The 26,335-nt window shown below is 34.6% G+C and overlaps 3 protein-coding genes and 1 non-coding gene across 4 annotated transcripts; 3 read left to right on the top strand and 1 right to left on the bottom strand.

The window, feature by feature from the left end:
• The first annotated feature begins 7,479 nt into the window (after nucleotides 1-7,479).
• Nucleotides 7,480-8,513, top strand: LOC125204874. The gene has a single exon (XM_048103631.1). The coding sequence runs from the start codon at nucleotides 7,626-7,628 to the stop codon at nucleotides 8,340-8,342; it is 717 nt and encodes a 238-aa protein (XP_047959588.1). The 5' UTR covers nucleotides 7,480-7,625; the 3' UTR covers nucleotides 8,343-8,513.
• A 3,015-nt stretch (nucleotides 8,514-11,528) lies between these two features.
• LOC125206143 lies at nucleotides 11,529-12,597 on the top strand. The gene is made up of 2 exons (XM_048105436.1): nucleotides 11,529-11,730; nucleotides 12,011-12,597. The coding sequence occupies exons 1-2, from the start codon at nucleotides 11,529-11,531 to the stop codon at nucleotides 12,595-12,597; spliced, it is 789 nt and encodes a 262-aa protein (XP_047961393.1).
• Nucleotides 12,598-14,250: 1,653 nt separating this feature from the next.
• LOC125208733 lies at nucleotides 14,251-14,351 on the bottom strand. Its single transcript, XR_007174212.1, has one exon. It is a non-coding gene; the product is annotated as a U6 spliceosomal RNA (small nuclear RNA).
• Nucleotides 14,352-19,536: 5,185 nt separating this feature from the next.
• LOC125205633 ((+)-sabinene synthase, chloroplastic-like) lies at nucleotides 19,537-22,152 on the top strand. Its single transcript, XM_048104682.1, has 7 exons — nucleotides 19,537-19,827; nucleotides 19,912-20,179; nucleotides 20,257-20,647; nucleotides 20,732-20,950; nucleotides 21,028-21,166; nucleotides 21,249-21,500; nucleotides 21,723-22,152. The coding sequence occupies exons 1-7, from the start codon at nucleotides 19,615-19,617 to the stop codon at nucleotides 22,011-22,013; spliced, it is 1,773 nt and encodes a 590-aa protein (XP_047960639.1). The 5' UTR covers nucleotides 19,537-19,614; the 3' UTR covers nucleotides 22,014-22,152.
• Nucleotides 22,153-26,335: the final 4,183 nt, after the last annotated feature.

Raw genomic sequence — 26,335 nt, 5'->3', positions numbered from 1 at the left:
CTACCAAACTTAACCTCCAAGAGTCATCTGATTGTGTACCTGCACACTAAGTAGAGGAATTAGTACAGCAAGACAAGATCCCTGAGGATCTAAACGCAAAGTGAAAGACAAGGTAAGAAATCAGAGATTTGGACGAAATGGCTCAAGTCACAGTTGTGACTACACTAGGTCTTGGACCTCCCCAAATCTCAACTGCTTGTCACAAGGAGAGAACCGTCGAATGGACTGAACCATCAAAGATATGTGAAACCCTAGATCTCACCGACTACCGCACACCACGACCAACTCAACACGCGAACCAACACAATCATCTTGTATCTTAGCCTCGCAACACAGGATCTCTCAAGAACGTCACCAATCACACATCGATTTAACACTGAAGTCAGATCTAACACCAGATTTGAAGATGACCGGCGATAACCCCATGAGAGAAGAGAGAGAGTGTAGAGAGAAGGCAAAGCATATCACAAGAGAGAGAGAAGACTGAATGAATAACGGAATGGCAGGAGGCGGAGTACATAACTCAGCAAACAAGCACAACCAGGGATGGAGTCAAAATTTCTATATAGATGGGGCAAAAATACACATGAAGATATTTTAAGGATTAGAGATGGGGCATATATAGGGGATATTTTCAAAATTTTTAAAATTATGATCAAAGTAGTATAAATGATTTTTTTTTAGGTGGGGCACTTGCCCCTTGTGAGTCTAATATGGATCCATCTCCGGGTACAATCCTACATTCAACGGCTCAGACTCGTGATCCGCGTGAAGTGCACACGTGGCGGCCATCGGTGAGTTCCATTAAGTGAATAAAATGAGACAGGCTACAAAGTATCGGGCCACATATTTAATTTACAGCGGGCAACAATAGTAACAGCCCAGAGACTTATTCAATCGGTTTAATCACGTATATGGTCCAATTGATCAATATTTTTTATATTAATTTTTTAATAAATTGAGAGTGAAGTAAGTTAGTGGAACGTGAAAATACCTACTATTTATAATAAAATTGAAATAAAATTCTTATTACTTTTTGATTAATAATTCACAATTATAGTAGTACATGTTATCCTGAGTTGCGACACTTTGTTCGCGTGAAATTTAATTAATACGACAGATTGAAATCCTCTTGCATTGATGTTTCCACAATTATACAAATAAATAATCACAGTCAATCCTCAGCTAGATCCAGTACAACATCACTCATATTATGACATACTCCCTCCGTCTCGCTTAAGATGACACGTTTTCCTTTTTAGTTTGTCCCAACTAAGATGACACATTTCCTTTTTTAGTAACTTTCTCTCTCCAATTAATACACTCAACCACTTTTTCTCACTTCTATTAAAATATTCATTTTTCTTTATCTCTCTACTTTAATACTTACACCCACATTCTCTCTCTCCAATTAAACATTTTAATCAATAACTCATAAATTCCCGTGCCGGCTAAGCAATGTGTCATCTTAGCCGGGACGGAGGGAGTAATTGATAGTTACTAGTACTCCCTCCGTCCCGGAGTATTAGACTCACTTCTTTTGGGCACATGATTTAAGGAATTGATATTTAAATAGTTAAAGTGGAGAGAGTAAAGTATGAGAGAGGGAAAAAGTAGGGGAGAGAAGAGAGAAAAAAGTAGGTGGAGAATAAAATAAGATTGATGCTTTTTGCTAAAAAAGGAAACGAGTCTAATATGTTGGGACATCCCAAAAAAGAAAGTTGGTCTAATACCTTGGGACGGAGGGAGTACTACTTTTCGATTATTATTTATAAGAGCACTCCCAATGGTTTGGGGATAAACTCCCTTATTTCTCCCTAACTCCTGCCACATCAGCGCCACATCAGCACCAAAATTTATCCCCAGTTTTTAGCCAACTTTTAGCCAACCTCTGCAATGGTTTCTCCCTTATTTCTCCCTAACTCAACATTTCATTTTTACATCATCACTAATTTAATTGTTTTATTTTTATATATAATAAAGCTAGCTTATTTAATTTATAAGATAAAACAAATAATAGTAATAAAGTTCGTTGTATTAAACACGGGTACACATTACAACGAAGAAAATTAAAAAAAAAAAAAAAAAAAAGTACACGAATGGAAAAAAAAAATCAAAAAAAAAATTCAAAGAAAAAAAAATTCAAGGGCGGTGGGCGCGGTTTCTATTTGCCCACAATTCTTCGATGATATCGTGTTGTAGTGCTTGATGGGCCTCCTTCTGGTGTATGTCCATGAACGCCTGGAACCGTTCATGTTCGTTGTGCGGTACACCCTGGCGGGCGGACTCGGTTGAGACACCGTGACTCGATGATGCAACACTTGGGTCGTTGGTGACGTCGAGGACGCCTTCGTGTTCATCATCGATGATCATGTTATGCATGATGATGCACGCATACATGATATCGGCAATATCCCCCTGGTAGAAAAAGCGCGTCGGGCCCTTTACCAGTGCAAATCGCGATTGGAGCACCCCAAATGCCCTATCCACATCCTTGCGCGCAGACTCTTGCGCTTGGGCAAAATACCTTCTTCTATCTCCGAGTGGGCATCTGATCGTCTTCAGAAACACGGGCCATTGCGGATAGATGCCGTCAGCCAGGTAGTACCCCATGTTATGCACATTGCCATTGGCCGTGAATTCGATGGAGGGGCCTAACCCGTTGATCCGCTCGTTGAAAAGGGGCGAGGAATTGAGAACATTTAGGTCGTTGTTCGGCCCGGCTATACCAAAATAAGCATGCCAAATCCAAAGCCGTTGGTCGGCAACGGCTTCAAGAATGATGGTGGGATGCGTACCTTTGTAGCTGTGAATGAAGTTTGTGGGTGATGAATGGAGGAAGAGGATGAAATATTTATAGGGGTGGAAATTAGAATATGACCGTTGAGGAAAAAAAAAAAAAAAAAAATTGATCATCGCCGAAAAATCGCCGAACAGCTCCCCACAGTGGCCGGCGATGATCCGGCGATAGCCCGGCGTTAAAACGCCGCTTGGCGTAAAATCGGTAGGAATTTCGCCGAAAAATCGCCGAACTCCTCCCAATGGCCGGCGATAAGTCGGCGATATCCGGCGAAAAATCGCCGGATTTTCGCCGTCGCCATTGGGAGTGCTCTAAGTTGACAAAATTCTATGTACTAACACTATATTAAAATGAAACACAAAAATAAAATGGAAAATATTTAGAGATCCTTCTATTTTTACTTTTAATTTCGTTAGAACCTTTACATTTTTTTTTCATTTTAATACTAGTATAGATCTAATGAAACTACGAGGATCTAGAAAATAAAGTATAGTACTACTCTGTAACATAGCATGCTTTATTAAAATAAGCAGAATGCATCTAGATGTATGTTGGTTCACTATATTTTAATTTCATTCTAATTACTTTAAAAGGTTCATATACTATCAATGTACATTGTATCTAAATAATGTACGGATTGGTTGCATTTTTATTTATTATAAAAATTCTATCGACAAATATTGCTTTTTTAATGTATTTATTTGTTGAAGCACCGTTCTCTATTTACTTTTGCTTTACATGTAAACTGTATTTCTTGATTTGATAAAATTTAATGTTGATTTAATTTGGTTTCTTCAATATTTTTTGCACAAGTATGAAAACTATTATAGTGCCTTCATCTCTCACGGTTATATGCACTTTTTTTTCTTTTTAGCTTGTCCCACCAGAATATGTAATTTTTAATTTTGAGAATTATGTTTTACTCTAATAAGGTGGGACATATTCTCCGCTAACAATACTTTAATTACACATTTTTTTCTATCTCTATTTTACTTTACCAATTATACATTAAAATTTGTGTACAACAAAAGTGCATAGTGTACGTGCATATTTTTGTCGGAAAGAGAAAAAAGTAGATAAAAGAACTAAAAATAATTTAGAATATAATTTTCAATAAAAGTGGGTCGGATAAAATATAGTAGTAGCATATAAAACTTTGAAACATTATTAAAATAATCAACTATTAATAAACACAGTAACCTTAGAACTTGAAAACTTAAAAAAATCTTAGAGGAAATGTTTGACAATAAATTAATACTACTGCTATCAAATACAGTAGTATTAAGATTTGAAGAGACATTTAGAAAATTCGCAAAGCTACCACCGTTTTTCTATTCTTTCATTTTTAGGCTCAAAAGACTACTTTGAAGTCGTTTGTTTACTTTTCAAAATAAATAATGGAGTTCTAATTCTATAAATTGACGTGTCCAACAAGATCAAAAATAAGCTAGCTAATAAGAAATATATCCAAAAAGCAACAGTTCATTTCTAAGTTGAAAAGTTTATGGGTATGACTTCGACACTTCTATCTAATTAGACAAGAGAATTTTTAATAATTAAATTATAGTTCAACGAGGACAATTAATTAATATTACTCTCAATTTCTATTTGAAAATATGGAGATAGAAAATAATTATTCCTATATATTCATCAGTTTTGTAATGTATTTATCAAGTCTAATAAGGAGGACATCCATCCATACTTGTATAATGACATAGACCCGTACAAAAAAAATTAAGACATGATCCGTACAAGAAATTTTAAGCAAGAGACATGAAAAAAAAGTGGGCAAAATATAAGAAATGAGAGGAAATGGGTAAAATAAGAGAAATAAACTTATCATCTTAAGAAATTAGACTATTTTTTTTGGACATCATAAAATAGTAAAATAAGACTATTTTTCGTGGCCAGATAGAGTATATACTTTCAACAAAGTATAGAATTATTTTTCAAAATATAATTAAAATATTCTTAAATAATGTAATATTTCTCATTAAGCATTAGCGGAAACCGAAATTAGTTATTAATGAACTAAATTATAAATTGTGATTTTTAATAAATTTAATCGGAAACTTCAAAGTCATTACTAACATGATTAATCTTTTTTATTAAATGTAGCATCCTATATTCATATATTCGCCACTGTACAAGATAACATTTCTATTGATAGCACTAACGAATTTTCAAAGTCACCACTAATATAAATATAAGATTTTCATTTTTTTAAAAATAAACAATGGACTTTCCGAAATAAAAGTATTGTTATTTTATTAGAGTCCCTACTGAACCAACTCTTCACGATCTCTCTGGCCGCTGGCGATCACGATTCAAAATGGACCAATAGAAGTTGACAGTCAAACATTATAATCATTTTGAAAAAATGACTTAAAAATATGGTCTAACTAAAACAAATGATATGAATTCTTATGAAATACTATAAATTTGAATAAATTCAAAAAGTCCATATGTGAACAATTATGACTGAAAATTTTGAAGCAATGTTATGCGATGGTTGGTTATCCTTTCTAATAAATGAAATATTGAAATGTTTATCAAATTTAGTTACGGTTGATACGAAATTGTCGTGTCCAACATATGATACAATTTATGCGGGGACGATGAATTTGATGGAAATACAACCTTATATTATATCCATGTATTCGACATTTTTTTACAGAGCTCACGAGAATATAATTAGGATATACTTCCTCTGTCCGCAATTAGGCAATCTTGTTTTTCTATTTCAACCCATCTATGAATACGAGTCCCGATTTATTTCCAATACAAATGAGAATAGACGTTATATATCATTAACTCATTTAACTCATATTTCATTTAAAACTAACATTACAATATAATAGTGTCACTTATATTTCACTAACTTTTTTACACCTACTTTTTCTTAAATATTAGAAAGAAATGCGATTATAATGGTGGACAAGGGGAAATTATGTATATTAAGTGTTTACCCTTTTTTTACATCTTTAATGAAAATTTATGCTATTTTTTAAATTAAATATATATTTTGAATTAAATTTCAAGATATTCTTAGAAAGAATTAAAATTGGAATAGTGGTCTAACTAATCACACATCTTTGATTTATAGATGACGCAATTTTCTCCACCCTTATTGATAAGATTATTTTGAACAATTAAAAATAATGCTCTAAGTGCTTCGCATCAATGACATGACTTAGAATTAAGTACAAAAAATTTGTATTCATTCCTTTAAGGTGTGAAAATGGGTGGATTAATGTATACTTTGGCTACAATCAAGTGTGGAGCCGCTAAATTACCAATCACCTGCTTTGGTATCCCGTTGGGTGCCAACCCGAAAAAGAGTGGCACATGGGATCTCATGCTTGATAATGTGTTGAAGAGATTTGCAATGTGTAAAATGAAAACATTTTTTGGAGCAGGAAGACTGATTTTTATTAAGGCAGTCCTCAATAACCTCCGATGTAATGTCTAAGCCACTTCAAATTGCCAAAAATGGTGGTAAGCTTCACATCCAAACGCAAAGTGATTCTTTTGGGGCAAATGCACGGGAACTAGAAGAGAATAACTTGTGTAATTTTTGTTTTAATTAATGGAATCTTTCATTAGCTAGCCTAAAGATCAGATCTTGTGCATTCTCACTTGGATTGATGCATATTTCTACAATTTTGATAAGAAGGTGTGAGCATCCCTTTTCTATGTGATTTCGTGGTTCGTGGCTTAGAAACAAGTAATATTCCTAATATTTGAACCAAACTGGATGTTGAAAGAAGACTCATTCTTTAAAGACTTGACTCATGGATTAAAGGCCGATGCCCAAAGTTTCCTTTTCTACCAAGAGAATTGTGCGACGAGTTGGTCAGCGTTAAGAAGGTTGTCTATCGATGAATTAGTACCACTTGTCGAGTGATACAAAGGTGAACTTCATCTTGCTTCTTTTGCCCTCTTTTCTCTCGGCTTATGATGGTTGTGTTGTAAGTTGCATTTTATTTGTTTCTTTATTAGTTGGTGGGAGATGTGTTGGTCTTGGTTTTGTTAGTCGCTCCTCTTTTGTCTTTGATTTTTTGGCTAAATGTCAGTCTTGTTTAGATATTGTTGTTCATTTTTAGTTCTTTTACTTCGGTTGAACTTTGTACTTTTAATGTTCATCACCTTTACTGTTTGAGCCTTTTATCCAATAAACAAATATTTTAGACTATAATTAAAATCGAAATTGATTTTTTTTTCTTTCTAATTCGAAGAGAGGACAAACAAAATAGATAAACCCCACTTTTTCATACACAAGGTTTCCGAAATCACACAATTTAGCTGGATCACATCAATTAAAATTTAATCCAATGCACAATTAATTTTAGATCTGTCTACACCTTGTTTAATAAACAATTCTCCCAACTTGATATTATTAAATGTTGCAATTCTTATTTCCTCACGTGTATCACAAAAATGTTCACACACACAACCCCAAAATTGACACCACAAAATCTTTAAATACATAGACTAATGCACTGTGCAAATGCGACGCAAATTCCAGCTGCTTAATTTGGTCCCATAGCTGTTGACAATTACCACAACCGTACAAACACACGAAATTTCCATACCTTTTCCTCCTCATTTTTTTAAATCTAATTAATCCCAATTTAAATACTGTAACCGATGTAACAAGTCATAATCCTCAACCACAAACTACGTGATCAACCAAAATTCCTCTGTTTTTTTCCCAAGTCAAGAATAGCTCCCCTACTATTCAAAATCTTGATCACTCGTCCCTATAAATAGGATTCAAATCACGAAATTAATTTCATTTAAATCCCAAATCAAGGAAAAAAAAATGTCACAAGTAGAATTCGATTTCGCATCTTTGAACGAGTTCCACGACTCAGTCAACGAGTTACTGAGTCTGCCGGACATGAAGCTGGCCGTGAGCGACCGGCGGCAGGAGAAGCTGGCCAACGACGTCTCGGAGGCGTCGCTGAAAATGGCGGACTCGTGCGCCGCCGCAAAGGATCTCATCCTCCTCGCGAAAGACCACCTCCAGAGCCTGCAGGCGGCTTTCCGCCGCATCGCCGGCGCCGCCGACCACTCCGGCGGAAGCATCGCCACCCACCGCCTCCCGCGGAAGCAGCTGAAGAAAGCGATAATGAAAAGGCTCGACTCCCTGAAGGGGATGGAGCGCAGCACCTTCTCCTCCTCGGCCTCCGCGGCAGAGGAGGAGAAGCAGCAGAGCCTGGCTTCAGTAGTCAGGCTCTTGACCGAAGTGAGGGCGACGACGACCGCGATGGTGCGGTCGCTGATGACGCTGATTGCAATCCCGCATCCGGGTCGGAAGGCGGAGTCGAGTCGGAGGGACCCGTTATTCCGGATCAAGCTGACCCGGGTGGACAGTTTAAGCTTCTGGGAGAAGTGTGACGTGTCCGATGTCCGTACGATGATGAAGAGGCTGGAGAAGGTGGAGATGGTGGTGGATGACATGGCTGCTGAGCTGGACGACATGTTTAGAAGGCTGATTAGGACGAGAGCCTCGCTTTTAAACATAATTACCGCTTAATTAATTAATTGGGGGCTAATTTATAATGACATCCAACTTATTAGGGCTTGGCTATCAATTAAATTAGATATACACTTACAAATTGGATTTAGTGATGATACTCTATGTACTGTATCATCCCATATTTTTTATTTTTTTATTAAATTATATTTATTCTTTGATTCTTGATTACGTGATGGGTTGGTATATCAACGAACATCCGTTTTTTTCAGTAAATTTACGATGTTGTTAATTACGGAACTTACAATCAGAATTTTTTTTATTGAATTTTTTTACTAATACTAAATTTAACCGCGAATATACGGTACAAATTACATAGTACTCCATCCATCCTACAATAAGAATCACATTTTGTCATTTTGGTCTCTCTCACAATAAGAGTCACTTCATTTTTACCATAAATGATACGTAGGTTTCACATTCCACTAATTCACTTCACTCAATAGCGGATCTAGAAATTAAAAATGGTGGAATCAGGCGAGAGAATTAATATAATATTCCCTCCGTCCACAAACAATAGATCACTTTTGTCATTTTGAGACGTCCACAAAAAATAGATCATTTTCTTAAAATGGAAAGTTTATCTCTCATATTTTTCTTACTTTTTCTTTCCTCTCTCCTACTTTGCTCACTTTTTCTCCCTATCTCTCTTACTTTACCTACTTTTTCTTCTCCTCTCTCTTACATTAGAGCATTAGCAATGGTTGGGCCTTCCCATAGGGCCCTCCCATGACACATCAGCATTTTGCCAAAGGGCCTATCTCCCTGCAATGGAAGGGCCTTCCCATAGGGCCCTCCCATTCCATTTCATTTCCACCTTGTCACTATTTTATTTTAATTTTTTTGTACTTTTATCTTTAATATATTATCAAATTAAATAAATTTAAATGCAAAAATATTCGTTGTATTACAATATTGAAAAGAAAAATACAGCGAAATGCAAATTTAAATAAAATTAGAGAGAGAATTTATTTTAAAAAATGAGAAAAGAAAAAGATGATGGTGTGGGAAATAGAATGAAAGGGATGGAGTATTTATATTAGAAAATCTGGAATAAAAAAATCAAAAAAAAAAAAGAAAAATGGGATCTCATTTCATCGGCCATGGCCGATATATCGGCCCATTGGAGGGAGCCCTCGAACGGCCCTTTCACTGCAATGGTTGGCCGATGAGGCCGATGGGGAAGGCCCTCCCATCGGCCAACCATTGCTAATGGCCTTACCAATTCTACATTAAAACCTGTGTCATACACAAAGTGATCTATTTTTTGTGGACGGAGGGAGTAATATTTAAATATATAAAATAGAAATAAAAATACATTACGAAATATTTCTATTTTTCTATTTTATATTAAGCGCGATAATTGACTTCTATAAGTATTTATATTTTGAAGCTAACTTAAGTTATTTAATTGAAAATAGTTAAGAATATATTTTTTAGTCGTTGTTCGTGTTCAAACATTAGTACTAGAAGAACAAACGAAAGTGAAAAATCTTTATAGAAGAAGTGTATCCATTAATCTAAATGAATAACTAAAATCAATGATCAAAAGCAATTATTATATTTATTAAAATTAGATAAAAAATTTTTATCAGTTACTACTAGTTTAAAATAAAAGTAAAAAATAATAAAACATGATTAAAAGATAATCAATAAACTACTAGTACAAAATAAAAGTAAAAAAAGTAATAAAACATGATTAAAAAATGATGAATAAACTAGAAACCGAGAATTCTTATTTATAAAGAAAATTATTGATTGTATTTTTTAATTACTAAGAAGTCCAAACCTAAGCTCAATACATAAAAAGAAGGGAAAAGGAAATAACAATGGAGGTCATCGGAAAATCTGCGCTGTGTGAGGTCTGAGGATGAATCATGGGGTGGAGTTCTGGATGTCGTGGGGTCGGGGGCTGTTGGGAGGACTCTTCCGGCGGTTCTCCGGGGACGGCTGTGGGGTTAGCCGATCCCACGCGACACCACCTCTATCCGCCACTGACTTCACTCATATTTTATTATTAAACCAATATACGAAAATGAGTCTCCTATTCCACTAATTTTCCAACCCACTACTTTTTACATTTCTTAAAACCCGTGCCTACAATAAGAGTGACTCCTATTGTGGGACGGAGGGAGTATTATACAGTGGGGTGCGTTATGTTGCTAAATTTTTAAGCTGCTAATTCTACTAGCTCGTCAACGCAATGTATTAAAAATGTCAACACAGTATACTGAAATGTCAACAAAATTATGTGTTGACATTTTAATATCATCGTGTTGAGATTTTTAATACACTGCATTGATGAGTTAGTAGAGTAAGCAACTTAAGAAAGTTAGCAATTGATCACACTTCATTGTATAGTTTGCATAGCTATGAATTAGTGAAATTGATATAGGGGCGTAATCAATTGCTAATTTTAGTTGCTAACTCTGCTAACTCATAAGCAAAGTGTATAAAAAATGTCAAAACGATCACATTAAATGTAAACACATAATTGTGTTGATACTATATGTTGATATTTAAATGTCATGTTGAAATTTTTAATACACTGCGTTAATGAGTTAACAGAGTTAAGAACTTAAAAAGTTAGCAATATAACACACCACGATATAAACCTAAGTACTAAGAGCATCATCAGCACCGGACGTCCGCCGGGCGTCGGACCTGCGTGCCCGACGTCCGCGGCGGACGTCCGCCATTGGGGGAGGAAGCGAGGTGGACGGACATCCCGTGCGGACACGGGAATTCCGCCACAGCGGCGGACGTCGGCGACGGACGTCCGATAATTTTGATTTTGTTTTTTTTTTTTTCAAATTTTATATATACGGCTCGTTAAACTTCAATTCATTCGCACCACTAGTGTTAACAAGGTTCTCTCTCTCTATGTTTCTTACAATGGCAAGTGGAAGTGGAAGTGGTAGTGGTAGTGGTAGTGGTGCGGGTGGTAGCGGTGCTCCAGATTGGCGCTAGATCGTTAGGGATGAGCAGCGTGCCGTTATGTCTAGGGAGATAAATCGGGTGTTACAAGCAGCCATGCAGCATTAGCGACATCCGGCGGTACCTCGACCCATCCATCATCGAACTCAAATACCTCGGGACCGCATCGCTGCACACTATCGGTTGTACGCAGATTACTTTGCTCCAGAGCCGCGGTTTGGGGACAACTTATTCCTCCGATGTTTTAGAATGAGGCGTCCACTGTTTCTTCGTATTGTTGGCGCTTTAGAGCGTAGGTATAAATATTTCAGGATCAAAGAGGATGCAGTCGGTAAACCCGGCCACACGCCCATTCAGAAGTGCACGACAGCAATCTGGCAGCTGGCATACAGAGGTACGGCCGACATGTTCGACGAGTACCTTTACATCGGCGAGTCAACTGCCCGCGAATGTCTGGAGTTTTTTTGTCAAGGCGTTAGGGAGATATTTGGGGATACCTATCTTCAGAAGCCTAACCCCCAAGACTGCCAGATCTGATGAATATGCACGGGGATCAGCACGGGTTTCCGGGAATATTGGGCAACATAGACTGTATGCATTGGGAATGGAAGAACTGCCCCTCCGCCTGGAAAGGGTTGTACACAACCGGTTTCAAGAGCAAGCATCCCACGATTGTCCTTGAGGCGGTAGCTGACTACCGGCTGTGGATTTGGATGCATACTTTGGAGTAGTCGGTTTGAACAACGACATCAATGTCCTACAGTCGTCACCCCTTTTCAACGACCAAGAACTTGGTGTTAGTCCGACTGTCAGTTTTGTCGCCAACGGCAACCAGCACAACATAGACTACTATTTGGCGGATGAGATTTATCCTATGTGGCATGTCTTCATGAAGACGATTAGATGCGCATTTGAAGTAAAGAAGAAATACTTTGAGAGTCGTCAGGAGCTAGCGCGCAAGGATGTGGAGCGTGCATTTGGTGTGCTCCAGAATAGATGGGCGATAGTGAGGGGTCCATCGCGGTTGTGGCATATGGAATGCATCGCTGATATCATGTACGCATGTATTATCCTGCACAACATGATTGTCGAAGATGAAGCTGCAGCACTGACTGATTGGGCCAGTGACGATGATGATGATGCCGGTCCAAGCCACGATGTGGCCACCCCCAGTGGCCGTATGGGGGTAGCCCATGAAAGGGCCGAGCGGGTGCGTGCGTTTGGCAACATGCGCCAACGACAAGCCCATATTCGACTCCAGAATGATTTAATTGAAGAGCTATGGTTGCGTCGGGGTCATCGTTGGGGATGTTCGTGAGTGTAATTTGATGAAGTTGTTTTTTTTTTTTGGACAAGCCCATATCCACTAACACTACTTCAATTATCATTCTCCTCATCTCTATTACTTTACCATAATACCATTCTCCTCATCTTTCTTAGTTTACCAATTTGTTCTTAATTTACTTGTCATATCAGTTTTTCATATTTTTCTTGGACAAAGAGAGTAGAATAATAATTTATTATACTCATGAGGTGCATATCAATATGGCAAAAACATTTTCTTTCATAATTTTCTAGATAATTTCATACCATTTTTTTTTAAATTGTGACTTAAAGAAATAATAAAATAATATATATTTTAAACAAAATAGTGTTGTAAGTTTCATTTACATAAATATAAATGTAATTTACATTATTATCAATACTCTAATTAGTAGCACTTCCCATGTCCCATTACATGTACTCCCTCCGTACCTGCAGTAGAGGCGTTTCATTTTCAGCATTCGTTTTGGAAAAATGATACTCCCTCCGTCCCACTTAAAATGCAACATTTGAGAATCGGCACGGGATTTTATGTAGTGTTGTTTTGTGAGTTAATGAAGAGAGAGTAAAGTAATAGAGATGAAAAAGTAGAGATAGAGTTGTTTCCATTTAAGGAAACGTTTCATTTTTAATGGGACAACCAAAAAAGGAAAACGTTGCATTTTTAATGGGACAGAGGGAGTAATAAATAGTTAAAGTAGAGAGAGTAAAGTAAGAGAGAGAGAATAGTATAAAGAAAACTCAGTCTTTTACTTTACTCTTTCTCCACTTTAACTATTTATTACTTCATTCGTTCATCTGTAGCTGAGTCGTATTCCTTTTTGGGGTGTCTCACTGTAACTGAGTCATTTTCTTTTTTTTGGCAAAAAGTACTTTAATTTCCTTAATCTCTCTACCTTTTTCCTTTCTACTTTATTCTTCTTTTACTTAACTCATTTAAAACAATTTTTTTCTTAAATCTCGTGCCAAAAAGAAATGCATCTACTACAGAGGGACGGAGGGAGTATCATATTTCTAAAATGAGTGCTCAAAATGAAACGCCTCTATTACAGCGGGACGAAGGGAGTAAGACATTTCTTTTGGCCAAAGATTTTTAGGAGTGAAACAAAAGTAGAGAGAAAAAGTAGTAGAGATGATAAAGTGGTGCTTTTTGCCGTGAAAGGAAATATCTTACTTATAGTAGGACGGCCAGAAAAGAATACGTCTTACTTATAATGGAACGAAGGAAGTAACAAATTGTAAATTTTAGTAATATTGATCAATTTCTGACCCATCTTAGATTATATAACATGAGTGCAGCATATGTTTGACTTAACTTATTTAAAAACTGAAGTCCCAAAAAATTATATTAAGTTAGAGTTTAGTTTTTAACCTCAAATATGATATGCGATATTCTTAGTTTTAACTAGAGTTGTCAACTGGGCCGGGTCAGAGCGGTCCAAACCTGGTATGGGCTGGTCCAGGCCCGACCCATTAGTAAAACAAAGCGGTAGGTTGGGCTCATTAGTTGAGATGAGCTCTAATTAGGCTATTTTGTAAACCCAGGCTCGGCCCAGGCACAAGCCCTACCTAGATCCGGCCCAGGACCAGGCCCATCAAAGACCCATCTTATATAATTAGTTTTTTTAATGTAGTTAGGTGATTAATCACTAAAAAAGTATATTTCTCTATTTATGTATGTAATCTTATGCATGAGACATGTTAATCTTTTCTATATCGTTCAAATTTGTTTTATGTCGATGAATGAACTCAAACAGTAATAGTCTAATATCTAGACAAGTTTTCAACTATATCATGAATGCAACATTAAATCTTGACTGCATCTAATTTTTTTCATTCAATATGTAAAAAAGATGATTCTGAAGTTTGTCTTTAAATTCAAATTTTAATATTTAATGAATAATTGTAGAATTTTTTAAATTTATTAGTTAGTTCATACCTTATAGTTTTAAAAATGCAAAATCAACGTTTATGCCATCGATGCTAACAAAACTAACTATATCGGTTCCTCTTTTAGTTATGCACTTAATTTTAGATAGAATCGAGAACATGAAATAAGATTAAATTTAGTTTAAATAATATATAAATACAAGTTATATGTTTTATTTTTCCTTAATAATATATTTAGCATTTATTTAAAATACATATACAAAAAATTTAAACAAAGTCCAGCTGGCCCAGCCAAATACAGCCCGGGCCCAATTAGCAAGTGTACGTGAGCTGACCGGGCCTAGCAAAATTTATAAAAGCCTGGCCCATCCCAGCCAAGCCCGCTTCAGACATGGGCTTGGGCTAGGCTTGGCCTCAATGGGTCTGGGCCGACCCACTTGACAACTCTAGTTCTAACCTAAACGGCCCGCACTTGACAACTCTAATTCTAACCTAAACCCAAATATTCATTTTTAATGTCATGCTCTTTATGTCCCTTTGTAGTACAATCATTTCGTTTTGGCACATGAATTAAAAAAATATTGTTTTAAGTGAGCTAGTAAACGAAGCATAACGTTGAAAGGATAAAGGTAGAAAGATGAATAAAGAATAAAGTAAGAGAGAAGAAATGTATTGTTATTGCCAAAAATGGAAATGACCTGCCATAGGAGTGTAGGACAACCCAAAAAGGAATATGATTCAGCTATAGAAGGATAGAGGTAGTACTCCCTCCGTTTCTTCATAGTTGAGGTGGAACTTTTCCGCACAGAGTTTTAGAAATGAATGTTGGGTGTGTTAAACAAATAGATAAAAAAAGTAAGAGAGAGGAAAAGGTAGAGAGAATAAAGTATAAAGTATAAAGTGAATAAAGTAGAGAGAATAAAATAAGAGAGAGTAAAGTAAGAAAGAGAAAAAAGTTACCATATATGGAAATGACTCAACTATGAAGAAACTTCCAAAACGAAAAATGACTCAACTATGGCGAAGCGGAGGGAATACTCTCATCGTCCGATCAAAATAAAACATTAATTTTTTGACACGAGATTTTTATGTAGTGTTGTTTTGTGAGTTAATGTCACACCCCGACCCCCTCACGTATACATTTAATATAAACAAATATAGATCATATACTATAAGCAATACATATAATAATGAGCAATAAATATCATAAACAAATCAATATCCACATGTATATGGCTCTCTATTCAATTTATTATTCTGTGACAAATCAAGCCTGGTATCTGCTCGGGAATTCTCTATTACCTGAAGGTGTCTCTGTAATTGGACTCATAGGTCCCTCTGTAATTGGACTCATAGGTCCCTCTATATTTGACCCGAATGTCCCTCTGTAATTGGACTCATAGGTCCATTTGTATTTTCAGATCCGGTGCAAGACCGTCACAAATCCTCTTTAATCATATGATTCATGTACTTTCAGCACCGTATATCAAACATATCAATTCTATCAACTACATATCCACATTATATTCTATCAAATAATTCCAATACAATCTATAAATATATCCTTTGCATCAATCATATATCCATATCACATCTAATTCCAATATTCATTTCAGTTTAATACATAGCAATCAACCATACAACACAAATAAAATTAAAAATATAATTTATACTTATCTTATTCCATATATTAATCGAATTTTTTGTTTCATCATGATTACAATCTTTGATCCCTTTAATCAAAATTTTCATATTCTTTCCCCTCATTTTTCTGTCTTCCTTCCTTTCGCCGGAGAATTATCCCTCTCATTTTTGTTTCCTTTCTACTGTCTCTCTCTTGTCTTTGTTTTATAATTCTATTTCTATAATAATGTAATAGCATACTACATATTTCATCTATCCATAAAGAGAAGAGTTATTGAACTAATCCTATCAACATTAAAATAATATACTCCTATATTTAATTAAATGAAAAGTACACGTATGACGTACCAACATTTTTCCTTAGGTCGCATATAATTTCGATTGCTGTCCAATTGAGATATTGTAGATACCTTGTCGATCTATACGTAGATACATTTACAATTAGACATCATTTATTTATTTATTTATTGTACATATTTCCATTCACATAATTACATTGCTTACTATAAAAATAAGAAACTATACATAATCTTATTATTTTCCTATTTCCTACCCGCACGTTTATGCATATGTAGGCATGTAGCTTATGGTTAGTGTTAAAATGACACCACCTCTTAAAATGATACCGTGACACCACATATTCAGCAATATTATAAACGCTACACAACAATATTATAAACGTTACACAACAATCTATTAATTGTTGTATAGCGTGTTGGATATTGCTTGTCGAGAAAAAATTTCTATATACAGTGTTGTATATTGTTGGCCGAGATTTTTGCACTTGAGGTTTTTTTTACTGCCACATGGCACCTTATTATTCGTCCACGTGTACAAATAATTAGCTAGGAATGATGGTATTGTATTATTTTAAGAGATATTGTCATTTTAACGCACCCCTATAGCTTATTTAATATTTGCTCTATAGTTTTCGTACATATATTTATTAACTTTACTCACACTATATAAGTGTATATTAAATAGAGAGATTTCAGAAAAAGGGTCTCAATTCGCAGGCCTTTCGAAATTTAGGATTAAATTCGCTGACCTTTCGAAATATGGGATTGTGGCATGCGAATTTTTCGCAATAAGGGATTTTCGAATTTATATGTGTTTTGTTTTCTTTTTTCTTATTATTGCTTTCACAATATTTATGAATGGACGATATTATCCCTAAACTCTCACCTCAATTTTAATGGAGTATTTTTTTATTCCAATTTATTTTCTTAATTCCAACCTCATCGCCAGCGAACTACTGAAAGCTCCAAAGCTCCATTTCTTAATCCCTCTCTCTCCCTGTCCGATTCCTCTGCACACTAAGGCCAAATTTCTTCACAATTGCATAAACCACTCAATTGGTAATCGAACTGCAAAGGTATATCTTTATCTCTCCCATCATCCAATTCCAATTTTCTTTCATGTACTTGCATCCATGTAATCCGTAAACTGAATTGAATTGATCGAACAACCCAAAATTAGAGTCAAACCTTAAAGAATGTGGAATTGAATTAAGAACTTATTGGGAAAAATGGGGTAGCCCGAGCTGGAATGGCACCGGGAAGCGGCGACCTGCGACGACGGCAGTTTGACCGCGGCTAGCAATAGCGGCTACCCTCGCCGGACAGCAGCAGGTGACCTGTAGCGAAGAAGAAGAGGCGGCGAGATCTTCCTTTAAGAGAGGAGATCGAGAGGGATGTTGAGAATCTAGCTTGCTGGACAGAGGACGCAATCGCGTTAAGAGGGTGGGGGAATTTGAGTTTTTGTAATTGATTTTTTCCATATGGATCGGAAGTGAGAGAGAAAGGGGTGGACGGCAGCTAACGGAGGATGAGAATGAGGGTGGAGGCGGCGGTGATGAGCTGTGATCTGCAACTTAGGTGAAAATAAAATTAGAGAAAAAAGAATTAAAATTGTAGTGAAAATCTTAAGGATAATTTGGTCCATTCATAAATATTGTGCAAAAAATATTGATAACAAAAATGATTAAGTATATAAAAATTCGAAAATCCCTTATTCCGAAAAATTCGCATGCCACGATCCCATATTTCGAAAGGTAAACTAATTAAATCCTTAATTTCGAAAGGCCTGCGAAATTGGACCCTTTATCCGAAATCTCTCTATTAAATATACACACATAATATACATTTTTAATACAACCTCTAATAACTTATTATGTCTATAATATCAATAGACAATAAAATAGAAAAATATTCAAAATAATACATATTTAGAGATGGGGAGGTTACCGTTAATAAGGAGAAAATAAAGTAGGAGAGATAATGTTGTTTCTATTTTAGAAAATGTTTCATTTTTAATGGGACAGATGAAGTATATCATTTTTCTTTCCATTTGACAAATGGAAACAATACTCCCTCCGTCCCACATGAACATGCACTCTTGATCGGACACAAATTTTAATGCACAATTAGTAAAGTAAGAGAGAGATAGAAAGATAAAATAATTGAAGAATTATTCTTATTTCATAGGAGGAAAAGAACTTTCTAAAATTAGAAACCGCATGCTATTTTAGAATGAAGTAAAAAAACAATAATACATATTATCATACGACGAGAGTATAAACTAAAGTATAGTATTTTCCGCCAGTATGACATCTTATAAACGTATTAATCTATAGCGGTGGGCAACAACCAACAGATATAAAATATTGGTCATTTTTCACGACTAGTAATTATGTTTCTAACTTTTTGTCTTTATAAAATGGATTTGTCTGCGATACTCCCTCCATTCCATTTTAAGTCATATTTTCCTTTTCCGGACGTCCTACTCTAAATGACAACATAGAAACATCATTCTCTCTATCTTCCTCTTTTTTATTTTATTGTCTCTATTTTATTTGTAAAACAATATTACATAAAATTTTATGTTGAATTAGATATGCTCCACTTAAAATGGGATAGGGAGTGTATAACTCTTCTCTATTGTCACTATCCAAAATGTCAAGATAATGGATTGCAAAGAACCTACATCGTCTAATAAATCAAACTACTAATACATATATATCCTATCCTAATTCCTAACATAATAATATTCACCAATTTCTCACGCAAACGCTCTTACATGTGGATACAGTTTCTTAGAAGTAAGATCTATTCAATCGACAATCAACATCGAACCCGAACGTACAATTATATTGTTTGATTAATTTGCACTTAACCATATAATAAAACATTTAGTTCCCTGAATGTTACCTACTACTATAAAATTTGATTTGTTTATTCTCTAAAATTGATTGCTTAGTTACAGCTCTGAATTCAATTATTGTTGCCAAAATTAATAGCCCAGCAGTCACTACAAAAAATCACTAACTGCATCATATATTTAATTGCTGCTAAGATACAAACTTTAAGTAACACGTGAATTTACTTTGCAAGAGGATTTCAATAAATAGAGTTGGATAGAGATCACAAAGCACAAACATTATAGTTTGAAGACCAATTCAACTAGAGCATCACAAATTATGTCTAGCATTAGCATACCGATAATGATCCTCCCCGACTTAGAGAGGATGAGACGTTCAAATGCGATACATTTCTCTCGTACTGCACCAGCCCCCCGCATCCGAGTTTCTTGCTCGACAGAGGTAGATGCTGATCAAACCCGACGTTGTGGAAACTACCAGCCTTCTCTTTGGGATTTCAATTATATTCAGTCTGTTAACACTTCATATAAGGTATCATTCATCTTTGTTAAATATACTAATTCAGTTGCAAATTATATTCATTCTTGTCAATATTATGTATATATATTTTCATAGGGGAAAAAGCATTTGAAAAGGAGAGACGAACTGATTTTGCAAGTGAAGATGTTGCTAAAGGAAAAGATGAAGCATGTCCAACAGTTGGAGTTGATTGATGACTTGAAATATTTGGGACTGTCTTATTTTTTCCAAGATGAGATAAGGCAGATGTTAGATTGTATATATGATGATGAGGCCAAGTGTTTCCATGACAATGAAAGTGATTTGTATTTCACAGCTCTTGGATTCAGACTTCTTAGACAACAAGGTTTTAATGTTTCCCAAGGTAGTATTACTAAATAAGATATGTAATTGACATGTTTTATTTCTTTGATTGATAATCTTCTTGTATCTCAATTGCAGAAGTATTTAATCGTTTCAAGAACGAGAAGGGTCGTGATTTCAAGGAAAGCCTTGCTCGCGATACGAAAGGAACGTTACAACTTTACGAAGCATCATTCCTTTTGACGGAAGGTGAAGACATGTTGGAGCTAGCAAGACAGTTTTCCACAAAATGTCTGCAGAAAAAACTTGACGAAGGTGTTAGTGAGGAAATTGACGATAATATGTCATCGTGGATTCGCCATTCTTTGGATCTTCCTCTTCACTGGAGGAGTCCAGAACTTGATGCAAGATGGTTCTTAGATGCTTACGCGAAGAGGCCAGATGCGAGTCCACTTGTTTTTGAGCTCGCCAAACTCGACTTTAATATTAAGCAAACAACATATCAAGAAGAACTCAAAGATGTCTCAAGGTATGAAATTAAGAAATGTTTGTCCAGGCATATAGAATTATTTATGCACGAATTGAATCTCTTAAAATGTTTTTAATTAATTAGGTGGTGGAGTAATTCATGCCTAGCTGAAAAGCTCCCATTTGTTAGGGATAGGATTGTGGAATGCTACTTTTGGGCAGTTGCATTGTTTGAGCCTCGTCAATATGAATATCAAAGGAAAATGGCAGCCATTATTATTACTTTTATCACAATTATAGATGATGTTTATGATGTGTATGGCACATTAGATGAATTGCAACTTTTTACTGACACAATCCGAAGGTGAGTATATATTTTGTCTTCCTGGCTAATTTATGATTTCAATAGAATTGGAAATTTGATTTAAGAGTAAATTTCAGATGGGACATTGAATCATTAAGCCAACTTTCTTATTACATCCAAGTTTGTTATTTGGCACTATACAACTTTGTGTCAGGGTTGGCATATGATATTCTCATAGATCGACATTTCATCACTATACCATATTTACAAAAATCGGTATCTTCTTGTTCCCCTCTAAATTAATTTGTACTTGTAAAATAAATCAAAATTGTTTTATCTGTTTTTATATTTTTTGCAGTGGTTAAGCTTGGTTGAAGGATTTTTTAAGGAGGCTCAATGGTATTACAGTGGTTATACACCAAGCTTAGAAGAATATCTCAACAATGCTAAAGTTTCAATTTCGTTGCCAGCGATAATATCCCAGCTTCATTTCATATTACCAAACTCGAGCACCGACAAAAGGGTCATCGAGAGCTTGTACGAATATCATAACATACTTAACCTCTCAGGAATGATTTTAAGGCTTGCTGATGATCTTGGGACTACACAGGTACCTAACTCTTTAGTTTTCGTCAAGTAGATTAATAAGTTTTGTTTTGTGCGTAAACCAATAAATAGAGACAAATTTTGGTGTTTAAAAAGACTAATTTAATAGAACGAGACTCACATATAATAATGCGGGCAAAATGGTAAATAATCCAATTTTTAAGTGACAAAAAGAGTATATAAGATGCATTTTGTAATTTCTTCGATTGCTCATTGTTGAACCTAGTTTGAGCTGAAGAGGGGTGATGTGCCAAAAGCAGTCCAGTGCTACATGAAGGAGAAAAATGTTTCGCAGAAAGAGGCGCAAGAGCACGTTAGGTTTTTGTTAAGGGAGGCGTGGAAGGAGATGAACACAGCCATGGTGGCCGGTTGGCCTTTGACGGATGATTTGGCAGAGGCTGCAGCTAATCTTGGAAGAGCGGCACAATTTATATATCTAGAGGGAGATGGACATGGTGTCCAACACTCGAAAATACTACAACAAATTGATGGCTTATTGTTCGATCCATATGTATAATTTATAATACAACAAAACTCTTGTGTTGGATATTAGTGTCATCTTGCTATAGTTCAAATACTGTAACCGATGTAGCAAGTCATAATCCTCAACCACAAACTACGTGATCAACCAAAATTTCTCTGTGTTTTTCCCAAGTCAAGAATAGCTCCCCTACTATTCAAAATTTTGATCACTCGTCCCTATCTCCTATTCCACTAATTTTCCAACCCACTACTTTTTACATTTCTTTAAACCCGTGCCTACAATAAGAGTGACTTCTATTATAGGACGGATGGAGTATTATACAGTGGGGTGCGTTATGTTGCTAAATTTTTAAGCTGCTAATTTTACTAGCTCGTCAGTGCAATGTATTAAAAATATCAATACCGTGTACTGAAATGTCAACAAAATTATGTGTTGACATTTTAATATCATCGTGTTGATATTTTTAATACACTGCATTGATGAGTTTGTAGAGTTAGCAACTTAAGAAAGTTAGCAATTGATCACACTTCATTATATAGTTTGCATAGCTATGAATTAGTGATATTGATATAGGGATGTAATCAATTGCTAATTTTAGTTGCCAACTCTGCTAACTCTTCAACGAAGTGTATAAAAAATATCAACACGATCACATTAAATGTAAACACATAATTGTGTTGATACTATATGTTGATATTTAAATGTCATTTTGAAATTTTTAATACACTGCGTTGATGAGTTAACAGAGTTAACAACTTAAAAGGTTAACAATATAACACACCACTATATAAACCTAAGTACTAAGAGTATTAACTTTAATTAATTTATAGTACTCCCTCCGTCCAAAAAAAAAGGACACAATTACCATTTTTGGCTGTCCCCAAAATATATGGCACATTCATTTATGGAAAGTTTTCAACAAATAATAACCCTACACATTATTCCACTAACATTACTTCTCACTTACTTTTTCTTCTTCTCTCTTACTTTTTTCCCTTCCCTCTTACTTTACTAATTCTATATTAAAACTCGTGTCATACACCAATTGCTCTATTTTGCGTGGACGGAGGGAGTATTAATTAGATGATTAATCTACTGCGAGGACCTCGCTTTTCAACATAAATACATAACATAAAATCAATGTTTTAAAAATCGGACCGGCCGGCGAACCGGCGTTGTTACTGGTTCACTGGTTCAACCGGTTCACTGGTCGAACCATTGGTTGAACCGGAATATATAATAAACACATATATTATATAATAAACACATATATTATATATTATTAAGAAATTTAATATTTTTATGTATTAAAATAGATGATGTTTATTAATTTAAGAAAATTTATTTCGTAAAATAATATTATAATTAAATACAAATTAGGTATTAAGTTTAGATAAAAATATTCATTGATGTCAAAAGCTAGGGTATATAAATTAAGTATGTAATATAAAAAATTTATTTATAGTAAATAATGAATCTTATATGGTACTAATAATAATATAGATGGTAAGTAGAGCATCATTAAAATATAGAGGATGATAATTATTTATATTATAATTAACAATTATATTAAAGAATATAAAATTAAAACGAATTATTAGTATTTGTAGATAAAAATTTAATGGTTAATGAATAAAAATATTTGATGTTCAAATTGTTCAATGAGCTCATGTGGTGGAGTGGTAGAGGTCTTCTTATGTAGAAGAGAGGTCATGAGTTCAACCCCTACCAACAACAAATTTTAAAAATTTTTAAACAACACAATATTAAACCGGTTTCCGGTTCACGGTCCAACCGGTCCGGCCGGCCGGTTCTGCCGGTTCACGGCGGTTCAATGCATTGGTGGTTTAAAGGAGTGAACCGGACCGGACTACCTACCGGTTCGCGGTCCGACCGGTCGAACCGGCCGGTCCGGTCCGGTTTTTAAAACATTGCATAAAATTGTTCTAATGAAACGATTTAGTTGATTTATGCTACAGTATCATCCGATATTTTCTCATATTATATCTAATCTTTTATTGTTGATAACTTGATGGATACTTTGTATTGAACTTTTAGGATCTTGTCACATCACGTGTACATTATACGAATCGAAGACTATTTATATTTACTCCGTCCCATAAAAATATAGACAGTTGATATGACATTAGAATTAAGATAAAATTGATAAAGTAAGAGAGAGGAGGCGAAGGGTACTTAAATAGTATTAGTGGATATTGAGGCTCACATAGTGTTTATGATGGGGTGCACTATATTGCTAACTTTTTAAGTTGTTAACTCTGCTAACTCATTAACACAGTGTATTAAAAATGTCAACACGATGTCATTAAAATGTCAACACGTAATATCAACCCAATATATTGAAATGTGATCAAAATTATATGTTGATCACACCATTTAATGACAGTATAAGTTGTACTCTCTCCGTCCCGCTTTAGCAGTCCCATTGACTTTTCTGCTCTCTTTTTGTAAAAATGATAAAAAATAGTTAAAGAGGAGAAATGGTAAATTAAGAGAGAGAATAATATAGAGAAGAGTCTTATCTACATTATTGTCTCTCTTATTTTATCATTTCTTCACTTTAATTATTTTTTTATCATTTTTACAAAAAGAGGGCAGAAAAGTCAATGAGACTGCTAAAGTGGGACGGAGGGAGTAAATAAGTTGATGTATATGAGTAATAATAACTTTCCAAAAAATGAAATGCACATATTTTTGTGGAACGAACGGAAATAGAAAGTGTACATATTTTTTTGGAACGCATGAGTATTTTAATACAATTCGACTTGTAAATTATATTTAATCGAGCTCAAGGTATATTATCGAACAATTCAAGGTTCACGAACCTGACCAAACTTTATAATTTTGATTAAGATTGTGGTTATGAATATATTATTATTATTATTATTATTATTATTATACTCCCTTCGTCCCATAAAAATATGTGTATTTTCTATTTTCGTCCTATCCCATAAAAATATGTGCATTCTATTTTTTTAAAATTTATATCAATCTATTAATGTAGATCCCACTATCCACTAACAGTACTACAACTATCATTTTCCTCATCTCTATTATTTTACTATAATACCATTCTCTTCATCTTTTTTACTTTACCAATTTTTTCTTAATTTACATGTCATATTAGTTTTTCATATTTTTATGAAACAAAGAGAGTAGAATAATATTTTATTATACTCATGAGGTGCATATCAATATGGCAAAAACATTTTCTTTCATAATTTTCTAGATAATTTCATACCAATTTTTTTTGTAAATTGTGACCTAGATAATTTCATACCAATTTTTTTTGTAAATTGTGACCTAAAGAAGTAATAAAATAATATATCTATTTTTTAATAAATAGTGTTGTAAGTTTCATTTACGTAAATATAAATGTAATGTACATTATTATCAATACTCTAATTAGTTGTGTATATTGTGATCAATGAACATCCGGTTTTTTTCAGTAAATTTACGATGTTGTTAATCACGGAACTTACCATCAGAAATTTTTTTTATTATTGAATTTTTTTATTAACACTAAATTTTACCGCGAATGTACAGTACAAACAATATAGTAGTACTTCCTTCGTCCCAGCCTAAGTAAGACGTTTTTCTTTTTGGTACGTCTCAACCTAAGTGAGACATTTTCTTTTTTGGCAACAATCAACTCACTCATCTCTCCTACTTTTTACTCTTATCTATCCTACTTTTTCCTATCTCTTATTTTATTCACTCTTTCTCTTTCTTACTTTTTCTCATCTCTTAATTTATTCTTTTTTTTTTTCTTACTTTATCCTCTCTCTTACTTTTTTCTTTCCTCCTCTTTCTTATTTACTCTGTCTCTCTCTTATATTACTACTAATAATTTAATTCACTAAACACCACTACCTAAATTCTTGTGACAAAATAGAAACGTCTCGCTTAGGCCGGGACGGAGGGAGTATTATATAGTGGGGTATGTTATGTTGTTAACGCAGTGTATTAAAAATGTCAACACATGACATTAAAATTAAAACACATAATTTTATTGACATTTCAATGTACTTTGTTGACATTATGTGTTGATATTTTAATGTTATCGTATTGACATTTTTAATATACTGCGTTGATGAGATATCAGTTAACAATTTAAAAAGTTACCGATATAACACACCACAGAATAAGCTAAGTACTAGGAGTATAACTTTAATTAATTTATATTAATTAGATGATTAATCAAGGACGAGGGCCTCGCTTTTCAACATAAATACATAACATAAAATAGTTCTCATGAATCGATTTAGTTGATTAATGCTATAGTATCATCCGATATTTTTTTCGTATTATATCCAGTTGATTTATGCTATAGT

Source organism: Salvia hispanica, chromosome 2 (assembly GCF_023119035.1).
Source record: "Salvia hispanica cultivar TCC Black 2014 chromosome 2, UniMelb_Shisp_WGS_1.0, whole genome shotgun sequence".
In the NCBI taxonomy this organism is placed as follows: Eukaryota; Viridiplantae; Streptophyta; class Magnoliopsida; order Lamiales; family Lamiaceae; genus Salvia; species Salvia hispanica.
This window is presented reverse-complemented; position numbering and strand designations above follow the sequence as displayed.

Coding starts and splice junctions, on each gene's coding strand:
- LOC125204874 (XM_048103631.1), top strand. CDS start 7,626: ATGTCACAAGTAGAATTCGATTTCGCATCTTTGAACGAGTTCCACGAC.
- LOC125206143 (XM_048105436.1), top strand. CDS start 11,529: ATGAGGCGTCCACTGTTTCTTCGTATTGTTGGCGCTTTAGAGCGTAGG. Junction 11,731..12,010: donor CGAGTCAACTGCCCGCGAAT/GTCTGGAGTTTT, acceptor ACTTTGGAGTAG/TCGGTTTGAACAACGACATC.
- LOC125205633 (XM_048104682.1), top strand. CDS start 19,615: ATGTCTAGCATTAGCATACCGATAATGATCCTCCCCGACTTAGAGAGG. Junction 20,180..20,256: donor AGGTTTTAATGTTTCCCAAG/GTAGTATTACTA, acceptor TCTCAATTGCAG/AAGTATTTAATCGTTTCAAG. Junction 21,501..21,722: donor ATGATCTTGGGACTACACAG/GTACCTAACTCT, acceptor TGTTGAACCTAG/TTTGAGCTGAAGAGGGGTGA.